Source organism: Tamandua tetradactyla, chromosome 12, assembly GCF_023851605.1.
Source record: "Tamandua tetradactyla isolate mTamTet1 chromosome 12, mTamTet1.pri, whole genome shotgun sequence".
In the NCBI taxonomy this organism is placed as follows: domain Eukaryota; kingdom Metazoa; phylum Chordata; class Mammalia; order Pilosa; family Myrmecophagidae; genus Tamandua; species Tamandua tetradactyla.
Window position 1 is genome coordinate 53,482,806 of NC_135338.1, and position 20,628 is coordinate 53,503,433.

The 20,628-nt window shown below is 51.9% G+C and overlaps 1 protein-coding gene across 1 annotated transcript in view; it reads left to right on the forward strand.

Moving 5' to 3' along the window:
• The window catches only part of RIN3 (Ras and Rab interactor 3), a 124,676-nt gene that overhangs the window by 76,443 nt on the left and 27,605 nt on the right, over positions 1-20,628 (forward strand). Inside the window, exons 5-6 of the mRNA XM_077123391.1 lie at positions 3,679-3,770; positions 12,135-13,727. Of these exons, the coding sequence (XP_076979506.1) occupies positions 3,679-3,770; positions 12,135-13,727 (1,685 nt within the window). The remainder of the gene's footprint in view (positions 1-3,678; positions 3,771-12,134; positions 13,728-20,628) is intronic.

Here is a 20,628-nt window from a genome sequence, read left to right on the forward strand (position 1 = left end):
CTTACTGTTTGAGTGGAGGTGATCACCTTTGTCACTGAGCAGAAGGGCACTGCAGAGACACCCTGAGGTTTAGGTTGGAAGAGTGGGCATGTCTGACCCCTGTTCTAGAACAGAAAGCAGCAGCCAGCTCCATCGCTTGGGCCCTTTTGCTTTTGAGCCCACACTCGTACACATTGTCAGTTGGAATGTAAGTTGGTGATCTGCTCTGGGAAAGAACAGTTTGGCAAATTCTGTCGTTTTTTAAATACACATGTGGGTGGTCCAGCAGACTCAGATCTAGGAATCTGTCACATAGAAATACTAACTTGAGGGCAGAGAGGTGACCTGCTAAAATTGTTCTTTGTAGTATTGCTTTATCTAGAAACTTTTTTTTTTTCCGCTAAGAGCGAGTAGAGTCTAGAGGTTGAGAGCTTGAACCCTGGAGCCAGCCTGGCTGCATTCAAATTCAGGCACTGTCACTAGCTGTGGGATCAGGACAAGCTACCTGGACTCTCTGTGTCTCAGTTTTCTCAGCTATGAGATGGGTTTGAGAGAAGTTCCTATTTGTGGGATTGTTGAGAGGGTTCAAAGAGTTAATATATGTCAAGTCCCTAGAACAGTGCTTGGGTACTCGGTAAGCTCCGGGTAAATGCTGGTGGAAAATGAAAAAAGTCTGAATGCCCATTAAATGAGGGCTATCCTGTGGAATACTCTGCAGCATATAAAAAGAATGAAGTCAGTGTAAACATATGAACTTGTGATAACATTCACAATGTAAAGATTTATTGTTAGTGAGGAAAGCAAGCTGCAGAGCATTATGTATACAATGCCATTTTCCCTTTTAAAATAGCATGTGTGCCCGTGTGCATGCGTGTGTGTGCATGTGTGTGCAAAGGCACAGAGGAGGGCTGGGGAAGCCTCTCCTCATTGCACTTTAACAGGGGGGCCCTCCGAAGGGTGGGTTCTGCTGCTGAGAGCAAGACCTGCAGACTTTATTTTGCACAGTTTTTGTATTGTTTGACTTTCTTACAGAATATGTATTTCTTTTCTAATTAAAGAAAAAAACTAATATTTAAACATTTTTATTAAATGTTTCGTGATCCTGGTTGAAGGTATCACCCTGAATAGAATCAAGTTTCGCATTACTATGCATTTAAAACCATTTCCTTGTTTTCGTGGGAAAATTGCTGCTGGCTGGGTAACCCTGGGCAGTAGTCTTAAGCTCTTCTCAGCCTCTGGCAGGGATGTCCCTGTAGACAGGGATAGTAATGCCTACCTAGAGAGTTGCTATGACATAATCATCACAGTTATGATTATAATGACAATAACAACATCATCATCATGCACTCTAAGGCCTATAAGCAAACACCAGGCCCAGGACCTGGCACATAGTAGGTGCTCAACAAGTGCCCACGTCCCTGTGGTGCTTTTATTGTACTGGAAGAGATGGTCCCCGGGCCAAATGCTGAACTGGCTGACACCAGAGATAGATACAATCCTTGAAAAGGGAATCACGCAGAAGGAGGTCCACAAAGAAGGTGGGATCTAGTAGGTAGACTCTAAGCAGTCACAGGTGGGGAGGTGAGGGAGGGCAGTCCCTCTAAGCCAAAGCTTGGAGATGGGAATGAGCAGGTATTCCTCATGAGGTGTGTTTCCTACAGGAATGAGGTGTATTTCCTATAGGAAAAGTGAGCCTGACATTTCAGGAGATGACAAGGGACCACCCTGAGTGGGACAGCCAGGCTTGTGGCGGCAGAACTTGGGAGGGAGGTGGAGAGGCAGAGCAGGGTCTGGACTGGGAGAGGTCCTGGATGCCAGGGTTCGGGGCTGGGGCGTGACACACAGACCCCCGGCAGGACCTTGAGCAGCAGACTGACGAGGTGGGCGAGGGGCTGCCAGCAGCTGTCCTGGTGGTGAGGAGATGGGGGCCAGAGGAGCTGAGCCACCTCTGCTGGTCATAATAATATAAATGGTGACCAAGGAAGCACTGGAAACCTTTGCTCCCTGCTGGTAGACCAGACGGCCAACCAGGTAAACTGAGACAACAGGGCGCTGTATTTTGTTAAAATACCTTTCATTTAAAATCAGAGATAGGGGTCGGGGGGACAGGGTCTGAGATGGGAATGGAGCACCAAGGACAGGTGGCAGCCAGAAAGGAGATGCAAAGATTAGCTAAGCAGCCCACTCCCCATTTGATATGGAGAAGCCAAGGTGGCAAATGGCTGAAGACCACATCCCTTATTAAAAGGTTCCAGAATGTTCTGCCACAGCCTGTCCCATCCTGCTCCTCCTTAAACAGAAAGGGCTAGGGACTCCCCACGAAGCCCATATGCAAAGCGAGGGTGCGTTGGGCAGCAGAGATGGTCCAGGGGACTCCACTGCCTGCCCCCATCCCAGGCGGTCTCTGCCCTGCTCTCCCTTTGCCTCAGTTCCCAAAGCTTGGATTTGTACATTCAGTAGGTACCGGTGAGCCTCTGTGGTGTGCTAAGCACAGTGGGGTGTCAGAGACCTGGAAAGCTGCCTCCTGGCCTGCAGCAAGGCCAGGAGGGTACCAGGGAGGAGGTCTCCTGGCCAATGGCAATCACGGAAGGCTCCTTGGCAGAGGGCAGATGTTTGGGGTTTCAGTGTTGGGAATCAGGTTCTGGGAAAGGTGGATGGAGTGCGGGCAAGGGAGGGCGGATGAGAGCGAGATTGTTGATGACTGCGGTAGCTGCTGACTCCTGAGGCCGGCTGCATCAATCACCATGCCCTCACTGCAAGCATCTCTTCCTTCCTCAGTCCCTCCTCTTTCACAGAAGAGGAATCACGCTCAGAGAACAGAGAAGCAGGAATGGGGAAGGAGTGGGACATAGGTCTGGAAGGGGCATTGGGATCAGACTGTGGTGAGCCTTGAATGCCAGGACCAGGTGTAGACTTAGGCTGCACATCCCGGGACCTGGGCAGTGCCATGCACCCCTCCAAGACCCCAAGAAACAGCCCTGGGCTGGAGGTCAGGAGGCCTGGGGATGGGCACACACTGCCCTTTTCCCACCACGTGGACTTTCCCTGCCTGGGCTTCTGTTTCCCCATTTGTACAATAAATGGTGAGTGGTATCTGAATCCCTTCCAGGACATCTCTAGTGAGAGCCCTGGACACGTCCCTCTCAGACAGAAGGCATCAGATAGGGCTGGCTGCCTTACTGTGTGCTTGCCAGGTCATGCCATGCGCTTGCTGGGGAGTGCCTGATAGGAAGCTCACCAAGGTATGTCTGACTGTGCGCTCACAAGGAGATTCCCGACTGTGTACTCACCAGGGGTGTATCTAACTGCTCTCACAAGGGCATGTCTGAGTGTGCACTTACTGTTCACTTTTCCCGGAATAGTAGGTAAAGCAGAAGGTGGCCTGGGGCTCATCCTGCAGACCAGGAAAACCAGGGAGAAGCAGTGACCCACCCCACACCCACCACCCAACTCCCCGAGAGGGTCTCCCACATCTAGTGCTGGCATGGGACCTGGATCTGCCTGGATGCTCAGTAAAGTCCCCAACCAGCTACTCTTTCGTCCTCAGGGTGCTGCCCCTCGGCCCCCAGGGAAGTTCCCAGTGTGCGTGGAGACCCCAGCCACCTGTGGGGTTATGGTGGCTCTTCCTTTGTGGGCTGCAGGTTTGGAGGACTGGGAAATGGACACAGACATGACCTCCCACCCCTCGTGTCTCCACAGAGATTTACTGCCCTTCACGCTGCGGCTGCCCCAGGCCATCCTCGAGGCCAGCAGCTTCTCAGACCTCGAGACCATCTCTAACCTGGGCCTGGGTAAGTCCTCTCCACAGGTCCAGGGGAGGGGATGGGGGTTTAGGCAATGGAGCCTGTGTCTGTTGGCTGCCCATGCAGAGGGTCAGGTCCTGAGTCCCAGCTTCTGCGGGACCTCTCGTCCCCTGCTCTGGGCTGCTAAGCCACTGAACAGGGAGAGTCTCCCAGTTTCCAAAAGCCACCATTTACCAGCTGCCCAGGGGTCCTGATCACAACCCTGTGGGGGTGATCCGAGCCAGCACAGGCTGACCCACTGTCAGGGTGGGGCTTGGACTCTGGGAGAGTCTGAGCAGTGGCCAGAGAGCTGGAGACCCAGTAGCCGTCACAGTCCTGGCCCCCAACCCCATCCTGGTCAGAAGGAGAGCATAGTGAACATGATGCCCCCTTGCATGCCCCCTGCAACCAGCTGGACCTAAGCACAGCCTTATTCAACCCTGACCTTTAGAGGGAGGACAACTAGAGAGGAAAAGAAGGGAGAAAGCATGGAGGGAAACAGAGCCTGTCTGATGCCATCTCTTTCACATAACAAGAGTAGCTCGCATGTACCAAGTCCTTCCCATGGATTGGCCTATACTGAGCACTTTGCACGGAGGAAATCAGCTGATGCTGACCTATAACCTGTAACCAGGGCCTCCCCAGGCTGAACCTGCTGGGAAGCCAGGCCAGCCACCCCTGGCAGCTTGTATCAAGAGCAGAAAATTTCTTAAAGGGCATGCAGAGGGGACCCCTGTTTTGGGCAGCTGCTTCCTGAGCCTCTGCAGGCTCCAAAGCCAGGAGACAGTCACAGAGCCCCATAACCTGGGGCCTCCAGGTCATGTTTATGAACCAAACAGGTGGTACATCTATATTAAGACTAAGCTAGGCATCGGAGCACAGTGCTTGGAACATGGCACCCTGTTTGCCAATGTTGAATGAATGGAAGAGTGATCGGGAGGGCAGAACCAGGCCATGGAAGATATTAGGGACCAACCTGGGACTGGAGAACGTATACCCAGGCTCCCAGAGCAGGCCACCATCCACCACCCAGAGGTGCCTCCAGACAGCAATTCAAGACATGCCACAAGGCAGCCGTGGCCAAAGAGCCACTAAGGAGGAGTTCAGGCCCTTGGATGTTAACATTTAATGATAATGTACTACATTTTTTGTGTGCAGTGACTTCTCACATCTTCCAACAGCCCTGTAAAGTGGGTACTATTATTATAATCCCCATTTTGTGGTAAAGGAAAGTAAAGCACAGGGAGGTTAAGTGATAAAGTTGATGTCACACAGTACAAGATGAAGCTGGGGTATGAACCCTGGAGTTCTTATGCTGCCTCTTCACTCTTCATCCAGCTTTTTCTAGTTCTGATTTACCCAGTTTACAAAGCTGAGAATTAGGTTTCCGTTGGTGTTGAGAATAAGTACTGAACCTAGCCCCCAGACATTTTAGCTGTTGAGCTCCTATGCTCCCGGAAATGTAGATGGGAACGTGACAACTCACACAAATGACATCCCCTCCCAAAGCCTAAAATGGCGTGAATGATACTTGCTGACTATTGCAGAGCACTTGACATTGTCTTGTGTAAGTATCTCTGTTTTGAAGATAAGAAAGCCTAGTCTCAGCACAGTTGAGCAACTTGTCCAAAGTACCCCAGATAGGAAAGCAGTAAAGCCAGGGCCTGCACACAGGGCACTCTGTCTTCACGCCCACCTCATGCCCTTTGGCAGCACCCCACAGTCTCTATCGCTTTTGCAACGAGCAGTCAGTGGCCAGTTTTGAGGCCAAGTTGGAAGGCAAGGAAGATACCGCTCCTGGGAGGGATCAGCGGCCTCAGTCTGGGGAAGCTCACCTCTGAGAGGAGGGGCCCAGTTGGTTGCCCCCCTCTGCCCACCGTGGGGTTCAGGCAGGCGTCCCTGGGACCGACAGCCCTGGGGCTCCCTACAGGCTCCTCTTATCTGCAAGAGCACGGCTGCCCATCAACCAAAGAACACGCTGCATCTGAAACAAGCTGCTCCTCTTGGGGAACCACATTTCTTTTGGGAGTAGACAAGCCCGTCTTTCCGGGAGGGCTTGATCTCAGGCACGATGAGGAAGTGGGGAAGGGAGGCCATGGTCTGGGAGTTCACACTGACTTCCTTGAGTGTGGGATTTAAGGGAAATCTGAGTGCATGGCAGCTTAGAAACAGGACATGGTCCTGTTCAGACCTCATGTCCCCAAGTGCTAAAGGACTTTAAAGTGAGAGGGGCCATCTGAGGCTCTTTAGAGCTTTTCTCGAGAGGAAAGGTTACCTTTTCAGTCCCTCCTGCAAAAGATCAAGACTCGGAACGGAAAGGAAACATCTTGCCAGGGGCAGTGGGGGCCAGAAGCCTCGGCCCTGGGATCTGCAGGACCAGGCCTCACCCAACTACACATGCAGCAGTGGTGTCAAGTCTACGAAGAGTGCCATTGACCCAGGACTCACTGTTCTGGGCAAGGCATCCTTGTGGCACAGAACTGAAACCCACTCAAACTAGCACTGATAAAAGAGAAGTTGGTGAAAGGACACTGGTGAATCACTGAGAATTGAAGACAGAAGCTCAGCCAGGTTTTGTGGGAAACACATGTCCTTTCTCACCACGGCCCAGTCTCCTCTGCCAACTGGAGGTCCCTGCTCCCCAGCTCTTCGGACTGGCCACCCTTCATTCAGACTCTCCAGGTAGAATCTGAATGATCCCTGGTCAGCCTGGCAATTGGATATCCTCAAGCAATTGGATATCCTCAAGCCCTGTCAGGGAAAACCAAAAGGACAATGGGAGGCAAATTCGTTGACATTGCCCACACATCCATCATTTCATTTTGTTCACACAAACACACAGAAAAACTCTTTACAGGTAAGGAAATGGATAATCAAAGAGACTAAATAGCTTATTTGGTAATAAAGAATGAAGTGTTGACACATGCAACAGCATGGATGAACCTTGAAAACATTAAACTAAGTGAAAAAAGCCCTACCTACCAAAGGCCACATATTATCATTCCATTTATACGAAATGTCCAAAATAGGTTTATGTCCCTGGATCAGAGAATAGATTAGTGGTTGCTGGGGGCTGGGAGTTTGGGGAGAACTGGGGCGTGGCTACTAATGGGAATGAGGTTTCTTTGAGGGATGATAAAAATATTCTAAAATTGATTGTCATGATGGCTGCACAAGTCTTGACTATACTAAAAACCACTGAACTGTATGTTCAAGTGGGTGAGATGTATGGTATGTGAATTCTGTCTCAATAAAGCTGTTACCCAAAGAGAGAGAAAGAGAGAGACTAAAGAGCTCTCCTCACTAGGACATGACAAAAGCGAGATTCACACTTGGGATTTCCGAGTTTGAGCCCATGCTCTTTTTCCTACACCGCACTCCGCCTGGCCCTAAGCTGGCCTCTCGCCGCACACCGCTCTCCTGCCACCTTCCTCTGGCAGAAGACAACATGGCACCCTTCGGTGAGGGCCTGGATTTGGTATGGATGGGGAGAGGGAGGACAGTGGAGTTCCCCAACCCCACAGCATACCCTGTGTGTGCTTCATTTTTATTAGATTTTTCCTCATTATAAAAGTCATGTATAATGTATTTGTTTTTAACCCACAAAAGAAGGATGAGGATGAAACCATGCCTAATCCTGCCACTGATGTGCTTTTTGGGTATTTCCTTCCAGTACTTTTTTTCCTCTTTAATACACACAAACACAATTGAATGGACTCTTGTGCATCTCACATGTCAGTTTGTTTTGTTTGACCATATTTATGACTTTTCTTCTCTAGGCCCCGTGGTCAGGAAGTGCCTAGTTAAGGGTCAAGACCCCTAGCTGTTGAGCCCGTGAATGATTTCTCACTTACAATGAATTCCCGAGGCTTATGCGCTTCTGTCATTAGGGTCAGCACTTTGCTATTTCTAGTATTCTATTATTTACTTATTTTTGAATGAGTAGAATCTAAGAAATTTCCAAATAGTTGCACCAGCCCTGCTGTTCAGACAGGGATGCTGTTGGTGAGACAGACCAAAAAGGAGCTACTGGCCTGCCGGCTAGCGTCATGCAAAGGCGAAGGATGTTCATTCATGGGCTGATGCGGAAAAGTCTGAGCTTAGCATTGGAAAAACCAACGCTCGAAAGGGCAGGCCATATAAGATGTAATCTTGGCCCCAAAACTCACATATGGAATAAAGTGCTAGACTATAAACAGTTCATTCTAAGCACAAAAGGAATTTAGAGACAGCAGTAATGAATAAGGGTCAAATTTACAGTGGTTCTCAAGCAATTTTGTAGTGTATACATGCTTAATATTTTAAAAATGTGTTTAGAAAAGGCTTGTGTTCTATAGCTGTTCTAAGCCTGGATATAACTTGCTTTTTCCTTTCCATGCTATGATGAGAATTTTCCCATATTATTAAAAATCCATTGGAAAGTTGAGTTTGAGGGTTTTCCAACAGCTCATCTTTGAGATGCCACAAAAACATTCATTTCCTGAAATCACTGGACTTTGAAGTTGTTTCCATGATGTCGGCAACACCTTGCTTCATTGATTTGTCCCCTTGTCTGTCCTGCCACTAGCCTGGGGCTCCCCCAGGGGGAAGCCTTAGTCACCTTTGTCCCCAGGGCCTGCAGCCTGACACCACACACAGTTCAGGCCCGCTGAGGACTGTAGGAGGGGACTCCTGACAAGAGGCACCCCCAGCCAAGGCTTAGGAGGCAACAGGGCCAGAAAAGTGGCTGCCTTGGCCAGAAGGCAGCATAGAGGCAGAGAATAGACGGGCCCTTGTTCGCGGGAACCTTGGCAGCTAAGAAAGGCACCACACCAAGGCTTGGCTTGGTGCCATCGGATATAGGTGCCCACAGCTTTGCCAACCCCTCGGATTGCATGACACTGTTCCGCTTCTCCTCTGGCCTTGGCATTCTGCAGGCTGCAGAGAAAGTTACTTACTTCCTTTTTTTTTTTTTGAAAGGCCTACACCACCACCATAGTTCCCTAACAGGCCCTGCCAAACGCAGGATGCAGACCCCAGGTCCCAGCTTCCCCACCCCTTGGAGGAGCACTGGCTTTGAGGCTCTGCCAGCCAAGGTACATCCATCAGGCCTGTCCTGGGGACAGGAAAGCAGTGCCCTAGGGACACCCAAGCCCCAGGCTCATTTCCTGAGCCTAGCAATGCTGTCAGCTCCACTCCTACCAGAATCCAAATCTGAGCAGCGGAAAATGTGCTTTTTTTTTTTCTTGTGCGGTCATGGAGCGACTACCACCTTGCTGGCCAATCAGTGGTGCCTCCATCTAGGGGCTCCTCCATCCTCCTTCTTGCCTCCTCACCCTCTCACTGTCCCGTTTCTGCCTCCTCTTGCCTGTAGGCCTCCTCCCATGGTCCAGGCCATTCCAGCTCTGCCAGCAAACCTTACCCCTCCAGATGAGCCTCACAGAGCTGATCCCCTCACATGGGCTAAGAGGCGAACCCTGAGCGCCTGCCGGGTGCCAAGCCCTGTTTTGGGGGCTGGGAATACTCAGCTGGATGACCCACAAAAACAGAGTGTCACAGTCCCAGATGCTGGTCACTGGTCCAAGTGTGTTCTGGGGGCGGAGGAGACTGGAGCAGGGTGGGTGAGGCCTGAATATATTAGAAGTCTCCAGCCAACTGGTAGCATTTGACCTGAGTCTTGAAGGAGGGGATGGAGAGGGTGGGAAAAGCCTTCCAAGCACAGAGAACAGCATCAGCTGAGGCCTGAAGGTGGGTGTGACATGTTCAGGAAGAAATGGGCAGCAGACAGAATAGGGTGAAGACTCCGTAGAGGCCACCAGAAAAGAGGTGCAGGGGCCTCGAATGCCAGGCTAGAGTTGGGAATGGCTTTGAACAAAGAGCAAGGCAGGACCTAACCATCTGGCTGGCATTGTGTTGCCACGAGGTGGACCAGCGTGGAGAGGGTGTGGCCAGGATCTGTCTACCTGAGCAATGATGCACCTGTCCCGGCACGGCTGGGCAGTTCTGTCTATTGTCCACCCCATGTCTTCCTCCTTTACCCAAAGGAAGAGTCTTGTGGGAACTTGGAGGTGAGCATTAGGGGCTAGAGCTTACCTGGGGGGGCCGCTGCCCTGTCTACCTTTGGGTCAGACTGGCTGCCTGCTTTCCATGCTAGGAAAACTTCGTGGACCTGTGTCACGAGAGCAAATGCTTCAAATGCTCACTCCTGAGACCAGAACGTCTGTGTCCGATGCAAACCCCCGGGAGAGTGAATAGGTCACAGAGGGGTCAGGAGCTGCCTAAGAAAACAACCCACCAGGCCTGGCCAGCCGTGAAGAATAGCTGGTCCAGCTCATGGGAAAACCCTCCCACATTGGACACACTATGTCCCCTGGTAGCGGCTGTGATGTGCAAACAGAGCTTTGCAAAGAGGAAAGAGTGACCTGAAGATTGGTCATCCTTCTTACTGTGGAAGGCCCCCTCCACCGGCCTCACCACTCGGGCCGCCAGGTGATGGAGCCAGCCCTCCGCGCCGTGACTGCCCCACCCCAGCGGATACACAAAGAGGAACACGATGAACTTGGCTTCTTTGGCTCAGTATTGTAAGATTCACCCATATTGTTGCCTGTCAGTGTAGCTCATATATTCCCAGTGGGTGGTTCGCAGCTCATTTTCTCTCTGTTTCTCAGTAGCCCCATTTTCCTGGGAATCCATCCTGCTCACCTGAAAATGAGGTTTTCAGCAAGGTGGGAGATGCCCAAATCCCCCGAGACAGCGAGCCTCACAGAGCGGGCTCACGCATGACTGCCTTGGCCGTCCCCTTTCTTTCAACAAAAGAGCCTGTGTTCCCCCCACAGCCCCGGTTCTGGGGTACACCCCACCCTGTCACCCACGAATGCTGGGAGAGCAACCAAAATAGGAAGTGTCGCAAGTTCCTATGAAGGCAGGCTGCAGCCAAACGAATGGGCTTTGGAGCAGGTCTGACCTGCTTCTAACCCCAGCCCCTTCCCTCACAAACCCCGTGACCTTGAGCAAGTTATTTAACTTCTGAGTCTCTCATTTTCATCTGTAAAATGGGGAGAATCATAACACACATGCTAAAGCCTGTGATCAGGGATCGATGAGCTAACCCATCTAAAGCAAGTGGCCCCCAGGCTGGCATGCAGTAAGAACGCCACGGGTGTTTGCTCCTAGGATTGTCCTTCATGTTACTTTTAATAGTTTCCATCCTGACAGATCCCTCCCAAAGTAGGGAGCCCGGGTGAGAGCTGGAGGCCTGGTCTCACCCCAGCCCCACGGTTTACTGTGGATTCCAGGACTGCCTGGCCAGACCTACCTGTCTCTAAAGCCCACAGCTGGAGACAAGACCTGCATTCCATATCCCTCCCCCTGTTTGGAGCTGCATGAGCAAGACTAAGTGTGGTCTGCAAGCCAACTGAAATTGTTCTTAAAATGCCCTGTCTCTCTGCCCTTTTTTGGTGGGTCCTGAGCTTCTGTCTGATTTTCGTTGGGGCATGATTCCCAGAGGTCGGAACCCCCTGAGCTAATCGACCCTGGGTCCCTTCCATGACCTTTAGCCAGAACAAGCCCAGCACTGACCAGCAAAGCCTCGACAGGGCCAGGCCGCAGGAGAGGACCCGCTCTGGTGAGCGCGGCGTGGGCTGGGTGCACGAGAACCGGGCCAGCAGAAAAGGCGGTCCCTGGGACATGGCACAGGGGGACAGGAGCCCCTGCTCTGCGGACTAGCTGGAAGGAGGCCTGAGTCAAAAAGGTTTCGCAGTAACCAGACGTTCCCCACTTGGACAGTCAGGTCTAATCCACCAGCCCCGGTCCGTAGTTCTAGTCTCCCTGCAGACAAGAACGGCGGTGGCCGAGATGGGCTAGTGACTTCGGAGACCAAAGCCCCTTGCCCTACATGCTCTCACTTTCTCCTCGCAAGCCTGCGCCGTGGGGACTGTTGTTTTAGAGATGATCAGAGGCCTAGAAAGATCAGATGGCCTGCCCTGGTCAGATGCAGGAGCTCCAGCCGTTGCCCCCTACTCCCCCCTCGGTCCCCACTATACCTTCCCATGTGTGCCTGCAGGTGGCCGGCTCCACAGCAGATGGGTCATCGGCCCCACTCACGTCATGGGTGCCCTCTGGGGTGGGTTCCCACGCTCCGAGGTTCGGAACCAAAGCCGAGCCCATCCACAGTCACTGTCACCCTCCGGCCCCACCCAGTGCTGCTGGGGAGGATAGCATGGGGCTTCCCCAAATGGGGCAGGAAGTGGTGAGCGAGGTTTTAAACAGTCCAGTGGCGCAAATGCTTGCCACAGCCCTCCCGTCCCCTGCTCCTGCCCTGCCCTCAGACGCCAGCTCTAGCCAGCGGCCGACACAGCTCCGCACTGACCGCCTCACCCTCTCTTGTTTCCACAGGCTTCTGGGACTCCTCACGGAACCCCCGACGAGGAGACAGGAACCCGGGAGCACCCCCACGAGACCCGGTCCCCGGAGCATCCCCAGCAGCAGGCCTCCGGCCCATAGCCCATTGCACAGACTGCGCATGTGAAATAGAGCTGTCGGGAGGAAATGACCGCCTGTGGTTCGTGAATCCCATTTTCATCGAGGACTGCAGCAGCGCCTTCCCCTCGGAACAGCCAGCCCCTGGAAGCTGCCCTGCGCCCCCGTTGCCTCCCCCCTCTGACACTACCTCACCCACCTCCAGGTGGGCTCCACGCCGCCCTCCTCCTCCTCCCCCAGCACCCTCCCTGAGCCCCCCTAGCCTAGCACCGCCTGTGAACCCCCCCAGCCCTGTCCAACCTTCTTCTCTCGTCTCTCCGCCTCTCCCCACTTCCACTCTTGCCTGCCCTCTGCCCCTTCCTCCCCTAGTGGGGGCTGCTCCCCACTCTGCAGAGGCCCTTCCTCTCGCAACCCCGGTCTCGGCCTCCCACCTGGCACCCCAGCCCCCAGACCATCCGAGCCAGCCACCCACAACAGCCTGCGAGAGGCTCCCACATCCCAGCCCAGGCCAAGGTCACCTCAGGGAGGAAGAGATGAAGCCCGGGGCAGTCCCCGGTCCCCTGCAGCAGGCTTCTGTCCCCCCACTGCCCGTGAAGAGCCTCCCCACAGCTCCTCCCAGGCGCCGCGTCTCCGAGAGGGTCTTCCTGGAGGGCCAGAAGGCCGACCGGGACATGGCTGCAGAGGGGAACAGACTGAGCCTTCCCAGGGCAACCATACTGGTCCCGCCTCCCCAAGAGGCCTCGGACAATTCTGGGGACAGGCCTCCGAGGACCACAGAGCAAGGCCAAGAAGCAGGGGCCAAAGCCAGCGGACTGGGCAGCATGCTAGAGCCCTCCCGGAGAGTCAGACAGCCCCCGATCCCACCCCCCAGGAAGAAGCGGGTCTCCCGGCAGCAGGCCTCAGCCCTCCCTAGTCCCCTGGAGAGCGCCGAGCTCTCTTTGGAGGAGGTAGCCACTGTGAAAACCATGCCTGGGCCATCCCGAGAAGATCCCAGCCCTGCCTCCCAAGCTGGAACTCAGAGCTTCCATGGCCAGGCCAGTGGCCATCCCCAGAACTCCCCAGAGTTCAAAGGCTCCCTGGCTTCCCTCTCAGACAGCTTGGGGGTGCCCGCCTCAGTCACAGACCAGGACTCCTACTCAAGCAGCACCGAGGAGGAGCTGGAGCAGTTCAGCAGCCCCCATGCGAGGAAGAAGCCCTCGATGATCCTGGGCAAGGCACGGCACAGGCTGAGCTTCGTCAGCTTCACCAACGTCTTCAACGCCTTCCTCTCCAACAACCGCAAGCTGTACAAGAAGGTGGTGGAGCTGGCGCAGGACAAGTGCTCGTACTTTGGCAGCCTGGTGCAGGACTACAAGGTGTACAGCCTGGAGATGATGGCACACCAGGCCTCCAGCACCGAGATGCTGCAGGAGATCCGCACCATGATGACCCAGCTCAAGAGCTACCTGCTGCAGAGCACCGAGCTCAAGGCCCTAGTGGACCCCAGCCTGCACTCAGAGGAGGAGCTCGGTCAGTGTTCAGAGAGGGGCGGTGGGGTGGGAGGGAGAGAGGGAGGCCAGGCACTTCCTGGAATCAGCCACCGAGTAGGACCAGCATTGCCTGAGCTGGAGTAGCTCTGCCCCATGTGCTGCATGTATTGGCTGCAAAGGGCTCACAGCTGCCCCCTTTTCTAGAGTTTTAACCTGGGCCATATGGAGCCCTATTACCCACTCCCTCTGCCTCCACCACTGATAGCCCACTGCCAGTTCCTCTCTGTGATGTGGGTCTCCAGGGAGGCTGGACCCCTTGTCTCAAGATGGGACCATGTGTGGGGTGCAATTCACACCCTAGAGCTCCCCCTGGGATGAGGCTGAGGCTTCATCCTTGCTTAACCTCTGCCCAGCCTCAGGCTGCCTCCTCATTCCTTTCTCCTGAGAGCATTCCCGGAGTAAGTCACATGCACCTAAACTCCTGTCTCAGGCTCTGCTTCTAGAAACACAAGCTGACAGCTCACTGCTCTGACTGTCCTTTCTAAAGCAGCCCTCCACCACCACCCCTGCAACCTTCCCTTGCCCCCCTCCCACCAACCTCTAATCCATCAATATTGAAATTTTTTTATTGTGATTCACTGTGAGAAACGTATTTCATATTGCAAATAATTGCACAAAAACATCCAGTCAGATCACACCGGTGTGGCCACCTGACTCATAAAATATTGAACCTCTTCTGGACCAATTGGTAAATCATCACTGCCCCGAGCATTCCAAAGGCCCCCAGGACCCCCCAGCCCTCTCCCAACATCCAGCAATTAAAAGGTCAATACTGGGCACAAGAAATGACTTTTGGGACCAACAGCATGGTAGATTCATAGCAAATGTTTCTTGGAAAAAGAGCTTAAGGTGTCAACTTTCCCTGGAATCCTGGGTTTTGATAATGGACTCCTGAAAACTGATGTTTTCAAGACCAAAGGATTGATGGTGGAAGTTCAGGCTTGGTGTTGGGTGGTGGAGCTGAGGTTGCAGGTCAGTACCTCTGTCCTCGGGAGGGCATGACCTGGGAGTAGAGCTGTGTTTTAATTTTTTAATGCTGCTGGAATACATTATACCAGAAATGGGTCAGCTTTTAAAAAGGGAATTTATTAAGTTACAAATTTAGAATCCTAATGCCCTCAAAATGTCCAAAGTAAGGCATCCAGAGAAAGATACCTTGACTCAAGAAAGGCCAGTGTCTCATATGGGAAGGCATGTGGCTGGCATCTGTATCCTCTCCCAGCTTCTGGTTTCTAACAGCTCTCTCAGCCCTGTGGATGCTTCTCGGTTCTGGCTTGCTTAGCATCTCATGGGAAGGCACACAGCAATGTCAGCTGGGCTCTGCATCTCCAAACATTCGTGTCTAGGCATCTGCTCTCTCCGTCAGCACTCCAAGCATCACCAAATGTCTGTGTCTGTGTTGCTCCTGGTTTCTTTCTAGCTTCTGCCTGCTCTCTCAGCTCCTGGTGTCTCCTAGGGCTTCTGCATTTCCAAATGTCTATGTCTCTGTTGACTCTAAGCCACTCCAAAATGTTTCCCCTTTTCAAGGACTCCAGTAAACTAATTGAGACCCGCCTAGAATGGGCAGAGTCACATCTCCATCTAATCAAGAAGTCATACCCACAATTAGTGTGGGTCCAGAAGCAGTTCAATGTTTTAACAGTCAGGTGGCCACACCAGCGTGATCTGACTGGATGTTTTTGTGCAGTTGTTTGCAATGTAAAATATGTTTCTCACAGTGAATCACAATCAAAAAGGGTTCAGTAGTGATGGATTAGAGGTTGGTGGGCAGGGGCAAGGGAAGGCTGCAGGGGTGGTTGTGGAGGGCTGCTTTAGAAGGGACAGTCAGAGCAGCAAGCTGTCTTAGCTGGAGTTTCTAGAAGCAGAGCCTAAGACAGGGGTTTGAGTGCATGTGACTTACTCGGCGCATGCTCTCAGGAACCCTCCCGAGGACAAGTGCTGACCTGCCATCTCAGCTCCACCACCCAACACAATTGGTATGGTGTGGCCAATCCATGAAAACAATCCAATGAAAGGGTCCCACCCTACAATATTAAATCAGGATTAAAGAACACGGCTTTTCTAGGGTACACAACAGTTTCAGACAGGCACAAGGGGCTTCCCAAGGGGTGCAGGGACTGGGGTAGCTTGGGCTGGGCCCACCGAGACAGCTTAGGACCAAAGCCATGAACCAGAATGCTGAGTCCCTGAGGACCTCAAGGTCTAGGCGGGGGGTATGCTGAGAAAGCAGACAGACTCATCACCCACAGACTCTGAGCAACCACTCCACGCCAAGAGTGCCTCGGGGCTGGGGACATGATGGCCAGCAGCACAGCAAAAACTCTGTCCTCATGGAGCTTCCTTTCTAATGGGAGGGATAGACAATAAGCAGGAAAAATAGTCAGTTGGAGTAAGGTGGGCATGAGTCCAGGGGAAAGTGCAGGCATGAGGCCAGGAGGCAAAAGGGGCAGGTTGTGGAGGGCTTGGGGTCCTCTGGAAAGACTTAGGCTTTGATCCCAGGAGAGTCTGAGCCAAAGAGTGATGCAATCTCATGTACATCTGAACAGTGTCGCTGTGCTGTGGTGCTGAGTAGGAGCAGGGAAGGAAGTTATTGCTATCATCAAGACCAGTGGTGGTGGTGGCTTGGACCAGGGAGGAGGCAGGGGGAGATGGGGAGAAGTGGCTGGATTTCTGTATCTGTGATGAAGGTGGGCCAGCAGGACTCACTGACGGATTGAACGTGCGGGGTGGGAGAGGAGGCCAGGTGAGGACAGGCGCTGTCATTGAAACTCCTGGAAGGACACAGGTACCGTTTGCTGAGATGGAGCATCTGTGGGGAAGGCAGCTGCTTGCACATGCTGGGAGAAAGGCTTGGAACCCAGTTTTGGGTGGAGGAGATTGGAAGGGCCTGTGGGACATTCAGGTGGAATGGTTGAGTCTGCAGTTCTGGGGAGGAGCATGAGCTTCAGGTAAACATTTGCAAATCATCAGCAAGAAAAGAGCTGGGATGGATGAGACTCTCTGAGGTCAGAGAACTCGGGGCCGTGCCAGTCAGGGAGGGCATGGAAGGGGCGCTGCTGAGTTCATATCACCCAGAGGAAGCTGTGGTCAGCCATGCCTTCCAAAGTAGGGGAGTTTAGTAAGAGATGGGCATAGAGGAGGTGCGAGAAGTGGCCATGCTCTGGGGACAGGGATAGGAGGGCTTTATGGAGGAGAGGCAGCAGTGGGGACAGAGGCAGAAAGGTAGGTCATGCCGGGCTGTGAAAGTCAGGCTGAGGAGTTGGCCTGGACCTGGGGCTGTTGGAACCCCGGCAGGGTGTATTGTGCAAAGGGCAGAGAAAAGGGGATGAGGCAGGGAGTCAAGGCAGGATGCTGGCTCCGTGACCAGGGACATGGTGGGGCAGTACCAGGTGGTTGTGGGCAGGGCAAGGGAGGTTCAGTACAGCCTGGCCCATGCCGAAAGTGCAAGGGTGACTCCAGCCCCAGTATGGACCATCCATATAGGCTGTGGACTCATCTCCAGGGATCTGTCAAGGCCAACTTGGCCTCAGATACCCAGAAACCAAGAGTGGCCAGACTTAGAACCTAGCCAGGCATGTGGCATCCCAAGCACTGCACATTTCAGCCTCTTGATTATGAACCACACCCTGTGGGCTTGGGTTACTATTCCCAAGAAACCACAGCTCAGAGGGGTGAAGACCCCGCAGAGAGAGAGCTGGGGTAGAGCTGGGATTCAGATCCAGGCAGCCTGACCCTTTCCGTGAACTAAACACTCCCCTGTTCTGCCCCAAATTTCTGAGCTCTGCCCATGCACTCAGTTTGATCATGGAGGAGCCTAAACCACTTAAAAGGCCAGGCAGACCCAACGAACAGTATTCCCGCAGACCCTAAAGAATATCCAGGGCTCTCTCTGAGACAAAACTTTCACTCACTAAGTTTATTTCTCAGAAACCTAAAACCTCCAGATGGTTCCGAGGCCAGATAAGCCCTGAAACCCAGAGGTACCAGTCTCTCCAAGAGCACCAGCCAGTTGCAACCCCCTGTCCCATAATGGCAGCATCCCTTTTCAACATGAGGGAATTAGAATGATCATTGCCCAAATATCCCTGAAGATTGGGAGAAGGATCAAAGGAGAAAGAGGAGTTGTAGCAGAGAAGGTTGGATTTAACAAATGGGTATGATTACTGAATTATTATGTTGAGATTTCTTTTTAGTCTCCAGTGTCTTGCTGCAGCTAGAAAGAAACGTCTGAAACTGTGGAAGTGTAACCTATACTGTACTTTGAAATTTGTTCTATAACTACTTGTTAAAATGCACTTTGAAATGTATCACTTTTTTGTATATCTGTTATATTTCACAATTTAAAAAAAAAAATTGTGCAGAAACCCACCCTTGGGATTTTATTAGGGAGGCAAGTCCCAAAGAGCACTTTGAGATAGAAGAGCATTCACACGTGTGTCCTCTGAGGCTAGACTCTGAGAGAGAGGAGGCGCGAGCAGGAGAACCAGTGGCTGTCCAAGAGAGAGTGCCAGGAGTCCTGAGGGCAGGGGCTGCAGCCATCTCATTTTGCAGATGCAGAAACAGGCTCTGGAATGGGATTGGCTCGGCTGAGGTCATGCAGTAGCCAGGGGTGGCGGTGGAGCCAAACGCAATATGCGGCTCCAAGTCACCCATTCTGCCTGCAGGAGGTGCCAAGGGGAAGGGAGACAAAATAAGAGCCTGGCAGTTTGAGGGTGAGAGGGACAAAGGTGACTGCATGTTCTCCTACTGAAGAAAAGGGAACGGAACACAGCAAGATGGGGACCCAGAATGGCCAGGAACAGCCCCAAACCAGCCCCAGGCCAACCCCAGCCCCGCATAATCAGGAAAGGCTACCCTGGCCCCTACAGAAAAGCAGCCATGGGGACATGAGCCTTCCCTCTGCTCCCCAGGGAGAGGACAGCTCAGATGTCACCGTGCTGTTCCCAACAGGGACATGGCTTGGGACCTCCTCTTACGGGGCCTATAGCACAGACCCTCCCCCTGGAGACTTTGGAAGGGCCAGGAAGGCTCCCTGGGAATATTTCGCAACTGTCACCCTAAGCATCCGTCCATCACCTTGGAATCAGGTAGACATGGGTTCAAATCCTCATTTGACTCCTACTAGCTGTGTGGCCCACCCTATTAGGCTCTGATTGATCCAGCTGTAGAATGGGGAGAATAACGTATATTGCAGGGTTGTTGTGCAATCAAAGCTTGCTAACTCTCATTCCACTTGATGGCCAGGGACAGCCTCTCAGGTAAGGTGACATTGGAACAGTGAAGAAGTGAAGCATGCAGGTATCTGTGAGGTGACTACTCCAGGCAAAGGGAATAGCAAGTGCAAAGGCCTGAGGCAGGAGCAGCTTTGACAGGTTGGAAGAGCAGCAGGAAGGCCAGGGAGGCTAGGGCAGCACGAGCACAGGGGAGCAGGCGAGGCAGTGAGGAGACGAGGCCACATCAGGGGGTGAAGGGTTTTGTAGGCCTGGAGGAGACTTTAGCTTTGCTGTATATGAGATGGAAGCCAATATAGGGTTCTGAACAGAGGAGTGTCATGGTCCATTGTCGGAGCAAGATTGCTGCATGCTGTATGGAGACTACATAAGAGGACAGGGCAAGAGGAAACTAGAGTAATTCAGGCAAGAGATGACGGTGACACAGGTGAGGGTGGTAGTCATGCAAGTGGTGAGAAGTGAGGCTCTGGACATACTATATTTTAAGACTAGAGTCAAATGAATTTAGAAGGTTCAAGAAAGAGAGGCATCAAGAATGACTCCACGAGGCAGTGTGGCAGTTCCTCAGGAATCTAAATGTAAAATTGCCATATGACCCAGCAATACCATTGCTAGGTATCTACCCAGAGGACATGAGGGCAAAGGCACAAATGGACATTTGCACACCCGTGTTTATAGCAGCATTAGTTACAATTGCCAAGAGATGGAAACAGCCCAAATGTCCATCAACAGACGAGTGGCTGAATAAGCTGTGGTATATACATATAATAAAGTTATGAAGTATGTAACAATATGATAGACCTTGAGGACATTATGCTGAATGACATTAGCCAGACAAAAGGACGAATACTGTATGGTCTCACTGATATGAATTAACATTAATGAATAAACTTGGATAATTTCAGATAAGAACAGAGGCCCTCAAGAGATAGAAATAGGGTAGATTTTGGATAATTGGAGCTGAAGGGATACAGATTGTGCATCAGGACTGATCGTAAAAATTCAGAAATGGATAGCACACTACTACCTAACTGTAATACAATAATGTTAGAACATTGAATGAAGCTGAATGTGAGAATGATAGAGGGAGGAGGCCTGGGGGCACAAATGAAAACAGAAGGAAAAATAGATGGTAAAGACTGAGATGGTATAAACTAGGAATGCCTAGAGTGTACAATGATAGTGACTAAATGTACAAATTAAAGAATGCTTTTGCATGAGGAAGAACAAAGGAATGTCAATATTGCAGGGTGTTGAAAATAGATGGCAATTCATATTTTAAAACTTTAACTTATAGACTAAAGACTAAAGAAAATGTTTATTTGGTACAAAATTTATATTTTGACTAGTGCATTTCCTAATACAATTTATATGGACAGTTTAATTGAACACCATAACTACATGGAACCTTGAGTAAGGCGTAAGATTTTGTAGGTTTGTCCAAGTTAGTGTGATGCCCTGATAAATCCCAGAGTGATTTAAACAGTGAATAAAGAAGTATTTGCAAAGTCCCCTTAGGGGAATGGCACAAAAGGGGGAAAATTCAACTTCCCCATGTGGAGAATTCCTGATATTCTCACAAGCAGTGAGGACAACCAAATCAATAGGCCAAGCCCTCAATCTTGGGATTTGTTCATATGAAATTTACCC